Here is a 14,619-nt window from a genome sequence, read left to right as displayed (position 1 = left end):
ACTGAAAATGCCTTTTTTTTTATATAAATGCAATAATGAAGTTCAAACAATCTGGAGATGTTAAGAATCATGAGCAGGGGGCGTCACACACCAGCGCCAAGATTCTGCACTCCCAGGTTCGAATCTCGGCTCTGCTGCCGGTCGGCTGGGTGCCATCTAGCAGGCGTAATTGGCTCATGCCTGCAGCAGACAAAATTGGCTTCCAGTCTGCTGGGTGGGAAATGACCAGATTAAAAAAGGGGTGGGGCTGTGTAAGGACCTTGGTTGCCTAGGGCGCCTGCACAGAAGTGGAGGAGCGCAGAGGTCGGGGCGTGGCTGTCCGTGCAGGAAGTGGACTTCAGGCGGAAATTCATTGCGTGAGGTCAGGGTGAATGAGAAGGGATCAGTAAGACTGCGCACACATCGAAGGGAGTGTGTGTCAGTCAAGACACCATCCTCTTTGGACACCATTGGGGTCCCCAGCAGCGAATTGGATACGCTAAATAGGGCAGTTGTAGCCTAGTGGTTAAGGTACTGGACTAGTAATCGAAAGGTTGTTGGTTTCTGCCCCACCACTGCCAGGTTGCCACTGTTGGGCCTTTTGAGCAAGGCCCTTAACCCTCAATTGCTTAGACAATATACTGTCACAGTACTGTAAGACGCTTTGGATAAAAGTGCAAAACGCTGAAAATGTAAATGTAAATTGGGAGATAAAGGGGGTAAAATGCAAAATAGATAATTAAAACAAACAAATAAAGAATTGTGAGAAGGTTAGTTTGGGTGGCCAAATAATCTCTAGATTGTGGACTAATTTTGGGGTCAGTATATCTGCCTAACTACAATCAAAAGCATAACCAGTACACCACCTACATAACCAAAACTTGTTTTGAATAGTTAAAGAAAGAAAGCCTTTACTGTCAAGGACCAAACTTATATGCCGATTGTTTGCCAGATGTTTCAAAGGGTCCAAGAGCTCTGGTCAGATGAGACCAAAATATAGAATTTCTTAACAAACAAATGTGGGGTTGGTGCAGGCTCAAAGATATCCATGCTGTACAGTCCCCACATCCCCACTGTGAATAATGATGGGGAATTTGTGATATTGCAGGACCATTGCAGGACCCAAAAAATACCAGTTACACTTTTGTTCCAAACCCAGGATAAAAGTTGTTTTCATCCATTGGTCTAGCTTGCTTTGGATTAAAAAAAACTATATAATATAATATAATGCAATATTTTTATTGTATATTGTTGTAAAAATAACAATTTGTGACAGTTTTTTTTAATGCATCTTTTTAGATTTGTGTTCACTGAGGTCATTCCATTTCACTCAACAGTCACAATGTCTCATTTCGCACCAGTGTAAAAACTAAAAGCTTTCTTTCCTTTTTTTGAGAGCTTGGTTGTTGCAGGCGCTCTTAACAGCCATTAGTGAGGTGTGATCCATGTTACAAAAATAATAAGTAATTTAATAAAATGTATTCTGTATACCTGTTATTAATACAGTGCATCCGTAAAGTATTCACAGAGCTTCACTTTTTTTACATTTTGTTATGTTAGAGCCTTATTCCAGCATGGATTAAATTCATTTTTCCCCTCAAAATTCCACACACACACACACACACACACACAAAATAACCCATGATGACAAAGTGAAAAAAGTTTGTTTGAAATTTTAGCAAATTTATTAAAAATAAAACACAAAAATATAACATGTACATCAGTTTTCACAGCCTTTGCCATGACACTCAAAATTGAGCTCAGGTGCTTCCTGTTTCCACTGATCATCCTTCAGATGTTTCTACAACTTGATTGGAGTCCACCTGGGGTAAATTCAGTTGATTGGACATGATTTGGAAACACACACCTGTTTATATAAGGACCCATAGTAGACAGTGCATGTCAGAGCACAAACCAAACCAAGAAGTCCAAGGAATTGTCTGTAGACCTCCGAGACAGGATTGTATCCAGGCACAGATCTAGGGACGGGTACAGAAAAATTTAAGCATTGCAGCATTGAAGGTCCCAATTAGCACAGTGGCCTCCATCATCCAGAAATGGAAGAAGTTTGGAACCACAACCGCAGCACTCCACAAATCACGCCTTTATGGTAAAGTGGCCAGACGGAAGCCACTCTTTAGTAAAAGGCACATAACAGCCCGCTTGGAGTTTGCCAAAAGGCACCTAGAGCAGTGTTTCTCAACCTTTTTTCAGTCACGGCACCCTTTAAAAGTATTCAAAATCTCAAGTCACCCCAGTCTAAAATGCATTAAAAAAACTTGCACTCTGCATCCCTCGGACTGCTAACACACAAAAACACTACAGGGAAGAGACGTACTGTGGTTGCATTGCATTAAGTTTCAGAAAAATCCTCTTTTGTGCAGAGATGAGCCTGTGTTTGTTTCTGCTTTAAAACATACGCGCCATGAACCAATCAGATTTAACATCATTAAACAAGTTTATTTCTCAATTATTTGTCATTATACCACTAGCACTGCTCATTGTCTGCATGTTTTTTCTGTAGCTCGGTTACAGCTCTCAAACTTAAACTCAAAAAAATCTTTATTGGCATGACAAATAAGGACATTTGTATTGCCAAAGCAAGTTAGAGAGAAATAATAAAAATAATAAATAAAAAAAAATATATATATATATACAAAACAGTTACATGTGCAAAAATATAAAATAGAATAAAATATTAATAAAAACAGTGCAAAATAATAAAAATTATAATATTTACATTAATTAGGTAGATACCTCTCTCTCTCTCTCTCTGTGTGTGTGTGTGTGTGTGTGTGTGTGTGTGTCGCTTGCTCTCTCCGCGATACTGAAAGTGATTTGAATATCGATAATAAACAGCTCTTATTATGACTGATTAATTCCCTCTACTGATGGAAGCAGAATGGTTGAATTACAGCCTATAAGAACTGCACAGAAATATAAATATATATTATAACGGCTTCCAGAGGTTCCTTTTGTTCATTTTAAAGAGCCGTTCAATAGAATCTGATCGTTCGTGAACGACTCATCACTATAGGCAACGCACGCAACCCGTGTTGACGTTGTAGCATGGGGAAAGGGGCGTGTGAGACAAATTTTGATGTTTGAGGCGGCTAATGGTCTACATTTTCATGATAAGTTTACTTTTTTGTATTTTAAATTTATTTCATTTTCAATATCAGTAACGTCAGAATATTTTTGACGGCACCCCTGACGAAGCCAGACGGCACCCCGGTTGAGAAAGGCCTAGAGGACTCTCAAACCATGAGAAACAAGATTCTCTGGTCTGATGAAACCAAAATTGATCTTTTTGTCCTGAATGCCATGCGTCACATCATGCACCGCTCATCACCTAGCTAATGCCATCCCTTCAGTGAAGCATGGCGGTGGCAGCATCATGATGTGGGGATGTTTTTCAGTGCTGTGAATACTTTCCGGATGCACTGTAGTGAACTCAAAGCTGCTAAAATCAATAAGAAGAAGGGGTATCCACATACCCTTGGCCATATAGTGTACCTACATCTTTATTGGACTTTTGGCCTGAGTATAGTAAACTTGGCTACAAGTGACTAATCATGAAAAAAATATTGCATCCCTTTATGGAGCTGGATGGACACATCTATACCCATGGGAATAACTATTTAGGTACCGATTCCCACATATACTGACAGAGGAGAAAATGACAGATGTTTTTCAGCTTCTGATATTATCTGACATGTCTAATTATTTATGCTTTACCGGTTAGTGAACTCGAACATTTCTATTAATTAATAATAATAAAAAAGCATATAAAGATGTTTCCTTTGTGGCTGTGCAGGTGTGTACAGAGGGACATCTGATCCTGGAGTTTGCCTTCGATGACTTGATGAGGATTAAGACGTGGCATTTCACCATCAGACAGTACCGTGAGCTAATACCACGCAGTGTCCTCGCCATGCACGTGAGTCTGATGTCCACTTCCAGCTTCATTCTCTGAATTTACACCCACACAGTAACATCAACAGTGCTGACGCACAGGGCTCAGGATTAGTCACTCTCGCAGTCGCAATCAAAATTATTAAACCTCCTTAATTATTAAACCTTATTAAACCTTAGGTTTATTAGCAAAATCTACAAAACATCCAGCTGTTTGCATTTAACAAACCAAAGAATTTAAATAGCTTAACACAGCTAACATAACAAGTGGCTTCAACACAAATAAATGATGAAATTTGACAACTCTTAACTGGATTAACTGCCAAATCTCAATTTAGCATCCACCCTGTTACAGATACATAACAGAATGGCTCCTGAAGTTCCAAAAATAGTTGAAAAAGGTTTTCCGGCAAAATGTTCTTCCGTCCAGAAGCCGCCTATTCTCATGGCCAAAAAGGGGAGTAATGCGTGGGACAACGTTCATTCTCTGCCCTTGCAGCCGTGGCCCCTACAGGTGGGATAAAAAAAGGGGAAAAGAACCAAACAAACCAAACTTTTGTGTGTAGCAAATACCTTGGTTGAAATCTGCTGGATTCTCAATTGGTCAGCACATTCTGTGATGGTGAGAATGGGCAAAGCATTATTAGAAGCTTTATTGGGGTAATTACCAGAATGACCGGTCACACTGTGGCGTTTTGCTTCCTCTGCCGGCCAAATTAGGCCGCACAGCAGTTCACGAATCTGGGTGGACTGCCAAACATGGATGGACTGCCAAATCTCCATGTAGTATCCACCCCGTCACAAACACCCGCACGGCAATGGCTCGGTCATGCACACTGCAGTGTGTGGAGGGCAAGGTGGATTTAATCAAGTATCAGGAAATCCTAGAAGAAAACATCATGCCTTTTTTTGAGGAAGCTGAAGCTTGGAAGATACTGGACCTTCTAACAGTATCTAATGATCTAAAACATACCTGCAAGTCCACCAAGTTTTAGTTTTAGAAGAAGTGCTGTAAGATTCTGGAAGGCCCATCACAGTCACCTGACTGAACCCTATAAATAATATTTGGTGGGATTTGAAGAGAGTGGTTGCAGCACAAACCTAAGAATGTTAGTGAACTGGAGGCCATTGCTCATGAGGAATGATTCCCCTGGAACGCTGACAGAAGCTGGTGTTTGGCTATGCATCAAGTTTTGTTTGCAGCAAAAGGGGTGCTCTACTAAGTACCAATGATGCTTGTCATTAAAAGTTGCATGTTATGTTAAATTTGGAGAAACCACTTGTTATATTAGTGTTGAGATATTTTAGGTTTTTTTATTGTTTTATTGCAAACAGGTGAAAGTTTGTAAATTATGCCAATAAACCTAATATGCAATGGGCGGGTTGTTCAAAAGCATCTCCACATGCTTTTTAATAATTGAGTTCTGGTGTTTGTTACATCTATAACTAGTGGGTACATTAAATAAATTATATACAGTTGTGGTCAACGTTTTTGATGCCTTGACTATTTGACTATCTTGAGAAATAAGTGGACATGTACCAACTTTATATTGTTAGAATATTTAATAGCATGTCCAAATACATTCAGCAGAAAAGATGACATGGACAGGATTAAAGGCACCCCTCCCTAATACGTTGCTGCACAACCTTTGACTACAGTTAGCAGATTCCAGCTCTCTTCAGTATTTTAAATGGGATTGAGATCCGGACTCATTGCTGTTTGTTTAAAACAGTCCATGTTTCCTTCATAACCATTTTTGTTATGGATCCTCCACCATGTTTCAATGTAGTTAGGGTGCACTTTTCTTTAGAGGCTTTATTTTGTCAAAAACTCTAGTTTGGTTTACATTTTCTCAGAGGAATTGTGCTTTGTCTATGTAAGTATTGGCAAAGTTCAGTCACTGTTTTTTTAGCCTTTCTTTAAGCAGTGGAGTCCTCATTGGCCTTAACCCTTAGAGCATAGTTTTGTTGTGAGTGCAGCATATGGTATGGGTTGAAACCATCACTCCATATGCCTCCAGCTAAGGCTGATTTTTTTTTGGATGTACACTTGATAATTGAACCACCACCTGGGCAAATGCTCTTTTAAGCAAGTTATATAATTTTCAAATCTTTTGGAAAACCTTCCTAAAAAGTGGTCTTGTAAAGCCAGAACTCTGTATTAGTATTAACTCTATGTGCTTTAAATTTAGCAAAAATGTGTTTCTTGTAGAGAAAAAAACAGTAACTAGCAATTTCTACTTTCTAAATCAGATGCTTAATAGATTTCTTGTTTACACTTTAAATGTTGGGCAGCATGGTGGCACAGTGGGTAGCGCTGTCATCCAGGGCCAGTGATAGCTCAGTGGTTAAGGTACTGGACTAGTAAACAGAAGGTTGCCGGTTCAAGCCTCACCACCACCAAGTTGCCACTGTTGGGTCCCTGAGCAAGGCCCTTAACCCTCAATTGCTCATGGTGTTCAGCTCATTGTGTAAGTCGCTTTGGATTAAAGCGTCTGCTAAATGCTGAAAATTTAAAAATGTAAATGTCATCCCACAACAAAAAGGGCCCAGATTTGATTGTCCTTTCTGTGTGAAGTTTGCGTGTTCTCCCTGTGTCCAAGGGGGTTTCCTCTGGGTGCTCTAGTTTCCTACCACAAGTCCAAAAACATGCTTTAAGGACAATTGGAGCTACTAAAACAGTGCTAGGTGTGAGTGTGAGTGATGGACTGGCAACCTATCTGGTGTTTCCTGTTTTTTGCCCAGTGAGTCAGACAGTGATTAAATGAATGAATGAATGAACGAATGAGTGAATTAATGAATTTAAATATATAATATTTTTTTTCATGGAACTTGGAGGTGCATTGTCCTATTTTAAAATAAGATGCATCTGACTACAGGCATGCAGAATTTGGCATAACACCAGTGGTTTAAATAAACTGTGTTGTATTAAACAGCATGCACTTAAAAGGAGTAGTATTTTAACTAAGTAAAATTTTAGCACTACATCTACTCTTTCTATGGCAGCTATTGTGTTTTTTCAGCTTTTTATGTAATTTAAATGTTAATTATTATGTGTGAAAATTATTTTTTGGACTTTTTTTGTCAGCTATTAGCCTGTCTAGTCCCTACTATGCATATCTGGTACCCGAAGGTAAACAAAGAATTACTTTAGTAGTACATAATTACATATTTTACCCAAATTATATTTCTTTTGATTGTTAGTGCTATTTCAATAGGAAGTGTGGATAGATATGCTACATGTAGGACTAAGTGTAGAAATCTTGGAAGCAGTTATGACAGTTAGGATCATGAATTATATTATGTGCAAGTAATGGGAAAAATTAAATTGTATATGTTTATAAAGTAGCCCTACATCAACTGTCCCTGAAAGTGTTAATGACCAACAGTCCAGTTCATCTGACTATAAGCTCAGTTTGTAACCCTGCTACTGCTAAGACAAGTCTTGTGTTTAGTTTAGCTTGAAGAAATAATCTCCAGCATGGCACAGAGAAGCTATAATGCAGTACACTCTGTGCTCCAAGGTGACACCATCATATTTCCTCACTCGAGGCAGAAAGTGCCTCCAGCTCCTCAGACTCAGAGCTCATTTTTGTATGCTACCATAATTTTGTACCAAAGTGTAAAAAAGTTCCTTCCTTGGGGGAGAATTTTAAAAACAATTTCATTAGAGACATCAAAGACAGCCTGAGATGAAAGAAAGCCTTGTCTGAGGCGAAGCAACGTGGAATAATAACAAGGTCAAATGAGTAATCTGCTTAATTCCGCAGTGTAACGAACTCGGCTAACGTGGTCTCATGAAGGAAATGAAGACAGCACCCTGCCAGCTTCTCTACTCACAATTTCTTGCACGCAATAGTTGTTCAGTCTCATATTGCAATTCTGGCCAGTGTAGCAAATTTTTACATGAGGCAGGTGTTTTTTTGTTTTTTTTTGTAACTTTTCTCTCTGTCTCCACCCCTGTAGATTTCTAGCTATGCAACGTTAAAAAGTTTGCTGGTGCTACCGACCCGCTGTGTTCATGTGGAATTCACATACTCTTAAATTGGGCCCTCTGGGTATACTATCCGTAGTGAAGGAGCGGGGCGAGAGAGAGATGTTAGGGAAAGAGAGAGCTTGGGGAGAGCAGAGGAGGGGGTTCGCTGCAGAAGAGGGGCGTGGGTAACGATACTGCAGTGAATTTTATCATTTCACAAATACAGCAAGAGGGGTAGAAAATAAAAGTTAAACTTAAGTCATAAATTATAAGAATGGAGGTAGAAACTCTGTGAGCATGTTTGGGCTGGGAACATATTTCAAGCAAGTACATAAATGCAAAGGGTTTCATCATCTTATTTCATTTTTATGTTTTATATTTTTATTATTTATCCTGGTCAGGGTCATGGTGAGTCCGGTTTCCTCAGAATCACAGGGTACAATGCAGTAACACACCCCAGACCAATCCTTCGCAGGGCTTTGGAAAAGCTCCAGCAGCTGCATGTTTTCTTCTACATTCAGAATTTAATGTGTTTGTGCGGAGTGGCTCAGTGGGTAGCACTGTCGCCTCGCAGCAAGAAGGTCCTGGGTTCGATCCCCAGGTGAGGTGTTCTGGGTCCTTTCTGTGTGGAGTTTGCATGTTCTCCCAGTGTCTGCGTGGGTTTCCTCTGGGAGCTCCGGTTTCCTCCCACAGTCTAAGGACATGCAAGTAAGGAAAATTGTCCATAACTGTGTTTGACATTAAACTTGAACTGATGAATCTTGTGTAATCAGATCAGTAACTATCTGTCCTGTCATGAATGTAACCGAAGTGTGTAAAGCATGATGTTAAAATCCTAATAAATAAATATCAACCTAAATATCTTGTCACTTATCTTATAGACACAGCGCTTAGATTACTGCAGCTTAAGCTTAACTGCTCAAAACATGACATATGTCCTTTCTAAATTTGAGACTTTGCTGCAGTAGTTAACCGTGTAACCACTACAGACAAATTAGTATTCCAGCTGGATTACTTGGATTACTTGATTACTTGGATAACTGTTATAAAACGGATAGTTCCGGTCCTAAAATCTGATTGGCTGAGCCGCGTTCGAAGCCGTTGTAAAATCCCCGATAAACGCACACCTAGGACCACCTCACATCATTCCATATTAATACGCCACTGAATAGAAAAAGTTAATGTTATTTTCGCTCTCATGTTGCCTAGCAACACTGTTAATCGAACTACCTGGCGTCACGGAAGAATGCTTTATTGTAAGTTTATACACAATAAATACATTTATGAATTAAACATTGTTGTATTTATTGTATTTTATAAACCGCTTCGCGTCGTGCCAAAAACGTCATCCCCGTGCTAAAATCACAGTAATGCACGGCCTCTCGTGGCTTATTGCTTTATTTTGATACAATTATTAAGTCTCTCGTATTAGACTATAAGGGTAAAATAGTATTTTCAAAATTACTACTTGTACACATACACCGATCAGCCATAACATTAAAACCACCTCTTTGTTTCTACACACATTGTCCATTTTATCAGCTCCACTTACCATATAGAAGCACTTTGTAGTTCTACAATTACTGACTGTAGTTCTTTGTTAGCCTGCTTTCATGCTGTTCTTCAATGGTCAGGACTCTCCCAGGACCACTACAGAGTAGGTATTATTTAGGTGGTGGATCATTATCAGCACTGCAGTGACACTGACATGGTGGTGGTGTGTTAGTGTGTGTTGTGCTGGTATGAGTGGATCAGACACAGCAATGCTGCTGGAGTTTTTAAATACCTCACTGTCACTGCTGGACTGAAAATAATCCACCAACCAAAAAGGCAGCATCCTGTGACCACTGATGAAGGTTTCGAGGATGACCAACTTAAACAGCAGCAACAGATGAGCGATTGTCTCTGACTTTACATCTACAAGGTGGACCAACTAGGTATGAGTGTCTAATAGAGTGGACAGTGAGTGGACACGGAATTTAAAACTCCAGCAGCGCTGCTGTGTCTGATCCACTCATACCAGCACAACACACACTAACACACTACCACCATGTCATTGTCACTACAGTGCTGAGAATGATCCACCACCCAAATAATACCTGCTCTGTGGTGGTCCTGTGGGGGTCCTGACCATTAAAGAACAGGGTGAAAGCAGCCTAAAAGGTATGCAGAGAAACATATGGACTACAGTCAGTAATTGTAGAACTTCAAAGTGCTCCTATATGACAAGTGGGGCTGATAAAATGGACAGTGAGTGTAGAAAAAAGGAGGTGGTTTTAATGTTATGGCTGATCAGTGTATATTTGGCAGCTACATTTATTGATGAGAGGACCAGCTGCCCTGTTCTCTAGATCTGATTTTACAGACAGCTATTGTAAGATAATACGTACAGTCCACTAATGCTTCACAGTAGCAGTATAATGTACATTCATACCAGTATATTATGTTCAGTTTTTTGATGTATTAGTTTAGCTTATTTCTGAATTACTTAAAGCCATGTAGTGGTTTGCAGACTCACTTATCACTTCACCTCTGGCTTGAACTCTCTGATCTGGGTTTGTTCCTGTATTTATTTCTGTGGGTTTCTTTTAAGTCACATACATTGGGAGCTGTAGTGTGAATGCGGCTGAGATTTTTTTAAGGCTGGGCTTTAGCTGAATTTCAACCATCTCCATCAATATTTATTAGCAGTCTGAGTGCACTCCACGTACAATGCCCTGAACCCTGAATCAAATACATATTTAGAGTAATTGAAGAATTGGCTCTGCTCCAGTTTTGGCCTTCTGGCTCAAACCTTTGGCCCAATTGTAAAATCCAAACAGACACAAGAAACTACAAAAATAAAATAGATTTGTCATTGGCTAAAGATTTACTTTAAACTAAATTGTATTCTTTAGTCCATTATAAATGTATTTAAATATGCAACACTTGAAGAGCCATGGATGTTTTTGTGCTTGTGTTTGAGCCCTAATGTGGATGCCGAAGTGCTAAATTGTCACAGTCATTTAGTAAAACCTGATTGAGAAGCTCTGTCCTGTTTTATAGCTTTAGTCTTATGTGTTTAAAACGGTTCAGTCCATACAGAAGGTAATGAGATAAAGATAATTGAAAACTCTTGGAACGAGAAAGCATCACAAGTGTATCAATGAGCTATGTATACACTTAATGACCATACTGCAAACTGCTGTTTTGAACGTACATACACACAGAAGATAATGAGATAAAGATAATTGAAAACTCTTGGAACGAGAAGGCATCACAAGTATATCAGTGAGTCACAAATACACTTACTGGCTGTTCTGCAAAGTACTGTTTGACTGTAGCATCAGTTCCATGTGCAATTTGTGTAAATTGAAATTTGGCTGTATATTTTTGGCTGGTGGTTTTCCTTGCAATCTAGGATTCATATTAAGGTTTTTAAAAACTAGTAATATTGGAAGACTTGATCTTGATTCTATTGTGAACTGGAGGACCATGTCATGTGTAAATAGGTTTGAAAGTGTTTATTTACTACTGTTTGTCAATGTTTTCCTGAATTTAAGTACTCAGACCCTACTTTCTGGGATTGTTCTAAGGGAATGAAGATTACAGGCATTTTGTAGTGGCTTTAAGCTCTTTAATTTATTTTCTGATGCACTTTTTGCAATTTGGTGAATCTTGAATCATTGTTGGATAAAGAAGCAAGCTCAGTGGACTAAGACAGGATGCTTATTTGCATATTATTGTAGTGTCACCAAGAAGGAAAGCAGCACCTTTGCCCTTTATCAGGAATTGCTCTTGAGTGAGTTACAAAAGCATGAAAAAGAGACCGGATCTGACGTAGGCAGATCCCTCCCACTATGCTTGAATAAGCACAGAACAGACACACACCATCTAACACAACACACTTGATGAAAACGGTAACTTAAAAACGGTGGCTAAGTGAGTTGCATTGTCGCCTCACAGCAAGAAGGTCCTGGGTTGGATCCTCAGGTGGGGCAGCCTGGGTCCTTTCTGTGTGGAGTTTGCATGTTCTCCCCGTGTCTGAGTGGATTTCCTGGGGGAGCTCTGGTTTCCTCCCACAGTCCAAAGACATGCAAGTGAGGTGAATTGGAGATACAAAATTGTCCATGACTGTGTTTGATAAAACCGTTCCTGTCATGAATGTAACCAAAGTGTAAAACATGATGTTAAAATCCTAATAAACAAACACACAAAAACTGAACACAACGTGCTCTATGCTCTACATTACATTAAACGCATCTAAATAAGCATGAATGCTTTACAACATTTCGACTAATAACCGGGAAGTTGTAGCCTAGCAGTTAAGGTACTGAACTAATGATCAGAAGGTTGCTGGTTCAAGCCCCACCTTCCAGGTTACTGCTGTTGGGCCCTTGAGCAAGGCCCTTAACCCTCAATAGCTAAGATTGTATTCTGTTACAGTACTGTAAGTCGCTTTGGATAAAGGCATCTGCTAAATGCAGAAAATGTAAATGTAATTAATCCATATATAACCATTATTAATGTTTCGCCATACCATGCTCCCACGATTACGCACACAGGGGAAACGCCCCTGCCTTACTATAACAGCAAACCGACCGATCACCACATTATGCAAGGGATCTTCAAAAAGTTTCTGCACTTTTATATTTTCGTTGGAAACGGTGAGGGCGGGAGGAGTAGTAATTGGTCGTGTCTGAGAGTGAGAGAGAGCTTATAGTTTGGATTTAGCACCATCTGATTTTCACCTTTTTGGACCTTTCAAAGAAGCTTTAAGGGGAAGAAGATTTTCATGTGATGATGATGTGAAAGAAGCGGTGCATCAGTGGCTACGCGCTCAACCAAAAACATTTTTTGTTGATGTCATTAAAAAGTTGGTGCAACGCTGGGAAAAATGCATTGCAATGCATTTGTTTTTGAAATTCTTAATAAATAGAGTTTAATAAAGTGCGGAAACTTTTTGAAGAACCTTCGTATATGCTTATTATATTTGATACTGATTGAATCACTTGTTTAAGTTTTTTACCTTACCTTACCTTTTCAAGTCTCAAATTCCCCTAAATCAACTTTTTTTTTTTTTACGTGTTTCTGGATTTATTATTAAAATAATTCTAATGACCTGCCATGGCCACACCAACTGGCAAGTAAAGCCAGGTGCACACACACTGTAGTCCTTTCTGAACTATGCTTTTAAGCATTCCCTGTTCCTCATTAACTTTACTTACTACATTTGGGGCTACTTTAATTAGTTATTATTTTCTTATTTGAGTGATATAATTTGATTTCTTTTGTTATTACTGTATTATTGTTCTTTTGTTTCCTTCTGCCTTTAAGTCTTCTGCAATTGGGTTTATCACATTTCTCAGACATCCCCATTACATCCTCATTACCATGTGATCATAAGCATATAGTTTCAGAAATTGATATAATTGATATTGATATAAAAAAACACAAAGCCGCTCAGACCTCTACTGGCTGATTGATGGTGCCTGCACAGAGTCAAGGAATAATGTGTAGATCAGAGTGTGGCTGTCCGTACACAAAGCTGATCCGCATATGAACTCGCCTCGTGCAGGTGAAAAGATGCAGTCGGGTACTGCACACGTGTTTGAGGGGGCGTGTCAATCTCAGAGGTTAAAGTGGATTAACATAGGACTGATTTCATTTTTCTGTTTGCATTTTCTGCAACTGAAGTTTGTACATGTATCAAAAATGCTTACTCTTTACGATAATCTGTAATTATGGTCCTGTTTCCTTCTCACAGGCTCAAGACCCTCAGGTTCTGGAACAGCTCTCCAAAAACATCACTCGAATGGGTCTGACCAACTTTACGCTCAACTACCTCAGGGTAAGTCTCACTCGTACAAAGCAGGTATAAATAACAGTATTTGATGCATGGTTCCTGAAGACTTTAATGTAGATTGTTCTGGGATTTTAGTGCAGATATTCACATCAACATTTACATTTGCAGCATTTGGCAGATGCTTTTATCCAAAGAGACTTACAGTTATGAAAATTTAATTAATAGAACTTGCTCAGGGGCCTAAAAAGCGGAAACTTGGCAGTGACAAGGCTTGAACAAGCAACCTCCTGATTGCTAGAGCAGCACCTTTACCATTGAGCTACCACAGCCCTTAGTAGCTTTTATAAACAGATATTTAAGAGCAAGAACAGTATTCTTTACAGTATGTTTATTAATAGATATTTATGTTATATTTATTTGTGCAGAACAAAACCTAAGTAATAGCTTTTATTAACAGGCTGCTACTTATTTATTTATTTACTTTTTTTTTCATCCCAGCTTGAGTGACAGCTCCGATTTGCAAAACAGCAGAACAAGATTGGGAGACAAAATTAATTGGATGGAGAAAATTAGCATAACATTAATGAGTGTTCGCCGTGAAGGCACTGCATTTTGGGTATCGACGCTCTGCTCTCACTCTCCCAATGCACTGCCGTTTTTATTGTTGGGTTATAAAGAGTGACAAGAAATAAAACAAGACTTTTTAACACAGAGATACACTTATAGAAGCAGGGTAAAAAGTCCAAGCAGATTGAAATTAAATGGATACATCTCGGAGCTCCGTCTGATCAGATGTTTCTCCTGCAGCTGTTCAGCAGGTTGGATATTTTTACATGCACTCTTGCTTAGCTGTAGCTTTACGTATTTTCACGTATAAAGACACTAAAGGAAATTGGAAAAAAAAAACACTGTTATGGATGTCCAGGAGGGATATTCCGCTAGCACACCAGTCCTAGGATTCTGA

At 39.2% G+C, this 14,619-nt stretch overlaps 1 protein-coding gene across 5 annotated transcripts in view; it reads left to right on the top strand.

Moving 5' to 3' along the window:
• The window catches only part of ldb2a (LIM domain binding 2a), a 111,933-nt gene that overhangs the window by 79,869 nt on the left and 17,445 nt on the right, over positions 1-14,619 (top strand). For all 5 annotated transcript variants that reach the window (XM_062999992.1, XM_062999991.1, XM_062999990.1 and 2 more), the window contains exons 4-5: positions 3,797-3,919; positions 13,617-13,700. In XM_062999992.1, the coding sequence (XP_062856062.1) occupies positions 3,797-3,919; positions 13,617-13,700 (207 nt within the window). The remainder of the gene's footprint in view (positions 1-3,796; positions 3,920-13,616; positions 13,701-14,619) is intronic.

This window comes from Trichomycterus rosablanca, chromosome 8 (assembly GCF_030014385.1).
Source record: "Trichomycterus rosablanca isolate fTriRos1 chromosome 8, fTriRos1.hap1, whole genome shotgun sequence".
NCBI classification, from domain to species: domain Eukaryota; kingdom Metazoa; phylum Chordata; class Actinopteri; order Siluriformes; family Trichomycteridae; genus Trichomycterus; species Trichomycterus rosablanca.
The sequence above is the reverse complement of the archived record's forward strand: the minus strand, read 5'-3'. Positions and strand labels throughout refer to the sequence as shown.